The sequence below is a fragment of the Danio aesculapii genome, chromosome 11 (genome assembly GCF_903798145.1).
Source record: "Danio aesculapii chromosome 11, fDanAes4.1, whole genome shotgun sequence".
Taxonomy (NCBI): Eukaryota; Metazoa; Chordata; class Actinopteri; order Cypriniformes; family Danionidae; genus Danio; species Danio aesculapii.
The window spans coordinates 3,228,950-3,231,449 of NC_079445.1; the positions used below are offsets into that span (position 1 = coordinate 3,228,950).

The window sequence follows — 2,500 nt, forward strand, 5'->3', positions numbered from 1 at the left end:
TTGCTGTTTTCTTGGTCAATATGAATAGGAACCATACATTAACACAAAAATAGGTTCTTTATTGGCATTGATGGTTCACTGAGGAACCTTTAAAGGGATAGTTCACCCAAAAACTAAAAATGTGCTCATTATTTACTCACCCTCAAGTCAAAAGCTTCTTTTTCTGTTAAATACAAAAGAAGATATTTTGAATAATGTTGCAAACTGGAAGCCACTAACATTCATAGTAGTAAAAAAAGATGGTTTCCAACATTTTTCAAAATATCTTCTTTTTTGTTCAACAGAAGAAAAAAACTCAAACATGTTTGAAACGTGGAGTAAATAATGACAGAATTTACAATTTTTTGTGTGTGAACGAACCCTTTAACACCCACAAAACCTTTCAATTTTATAAAAAGTTCTTGTTGGAAAGTGTTAAAACAGAGATATAAACTGTACAGGTTGACTCCTCTGTAATTACATTTTGTACTAAGTCTGAAGGGAAGTAAAAAGTTGCTACTTTCTAAGTCAATATGTGTAGGAACTATACTCTCGTTCTGGCGTAATAATCAGGAAACTTTGCTGCCATACCATGGCTGAAGCAGGCGCAATTATATTACTTAGCGATGTTACAGTACCTAACTGGGGACTATTTTCGGGTGCTTATTACATGATATAGCAGAAGAGTCTAGCTTTAAATAGGAAAACTATCGAAATACTTTGCATTTTTTTGAGCGAGATGCTAATGGTCCAATCCGTTTCAATGATTTATGCTAAGCTAAGCTAAAAGTGTTACTCTGAAGATCGACTAAATTGATTCAAATATGGTAAAACTCAACTGTTTAACTCTACAGGATTTGTAAAGTGAGCATATTTACAAAAAGCGGAGAGTTCCTCTATTATTAAGACATAAAGCACAGAAGACTTAAAGATGTATTTTTGTGTGTATTTAAGAATTTCTCTAACCATTAAGGCAGTCGTTTTCTTTTGAAGTCAGCCTTTTATAGCTTATACTGTCTTTTAATTAGCCGCTCAATTTGTGTGACTATTTTAACAATGTTTTTTTCTTCTTCTCTGTTTAATTCAGATACGATGTTGACTCTAAAAGTCCTGATCTTTCCAAACATGTAAGTAGAGCTGTAATTTGATCCTTATGTAACCTGAATGAAAACATGGTAGCACTTTATTTTACAGTGCTGTTTTTGTGGATACATCCTGTGACAGGGTAAAATACTGTCCGTAGACCAAACCTTAACCCTTATTACCTTATATAAATCGGTCATTTCTTAGGTACCGTAAGTAGACTGTTAGTACACGTTAAGTACACATACTGTTAAATAAAGTGCAACTGAAACATGTACATGCATATAATGCTCTCTCAAAAATATCCAAATATATATTGTCCACATTTTATTTAGATTTTAAATTTAATGTAGATATTTCACGAAGAATTATAACAGCAGCTCATGTTAAAATAATTGAAGCCACATTTTAACAGGCCATGTGATGCTTTGTAATGTTTTCTTTAGTGTGTTATGTGTATGCATGTGTAAGATCTGTAAAGTATCAGCTTAAGTATGTATAAGATACTGTATCGCATGTATAATATCTTAAAGTATCAAAGTTTATAATCGCTCTCAGAATTGATTTATTCTATCAAACAGAGAACACTGATCCAGACCTCCCTAAATACAGTACTGTAAAAATATCTGAGGCCGCAGTTACATTTGTTGTTTTAGTGAGGGTATAATGACGTTATATATTACTTCTCATTCTCTTTATTAAAATACAACCAGATAATAGAGGTTTTACTTGGATTTGTGTCTAATTGTTTTAGACATATGAAAGAGTTAGCGAAAGATGGAAGAGTGGATGAAAAATACTGGTGTTTCTATCTTGGTTTGATCCAGAGCTGTTGTCAATAGTGCCTGATTTGATGGGTTTGTGAATGCTGAAAAGTACAGATTTTAGAAAGCACCTAATTTGTAATAGTTTTCTTTTTCAGCATTAGAAATGATCCCAAACATGCTGCTAATATAATGAAATCATATTGTGAGGGAAAAAAAAACAGCTGATGAAACAAAGACGGTCATGAAATGGCCTCCACAGAGTCCAGACCTAAATATTATCTACAGGCAATATTATAGGCAGTCTGAGATTCACCTGGATAGTAAAAGAAATTAATAGAACCCGCCAAATCTAAGGAAGAACTTTTAGAAATGCTGAGAGATGCTTGACATTAAATAGCACATCATTTCAGAAAAGATTCGCTGATGTTTGGTGCTATAGAGGTCACGGTAAACACACTTTTGATGCTAGTTTTTTGATTCCAAAGGTAATTTTGTTCTGAATATTGTGTATATCGTGTCTCATATTTTCTGTTTGTATATTAAAGGGATTGTAGAAACTCAATCAGAGCAAATCAGACAGGCTTGAAATAGAATTAGTGCAATAAAAATGTTATGCCATTATTAGCGATGCTCTGAAATGAAAATTTTGGGCCGAAAAAGCTTTGTAGTAA

At 32.8% G+C, this 2,500-nt stretch overlaps 1 protein-coding gene across 1 annotated transcript in view; it reads left to right on the plus strand.

The window, feature by feature from the left end:
• cpne5b (copine Vb) overlaps positions 1-2,500 on the plus strand; it is a 210,742-nt gene that overhangs the window by 74,897 nt on the left and 133,345 nt on the right. The window contains 1 exon segment of the mRNA XM_056468243.1: positions 1,067-1,106. Within this exon segment, the coding sequence (XP_056324218.1) occupies positions 1,067-1,106 (40 nt within the window).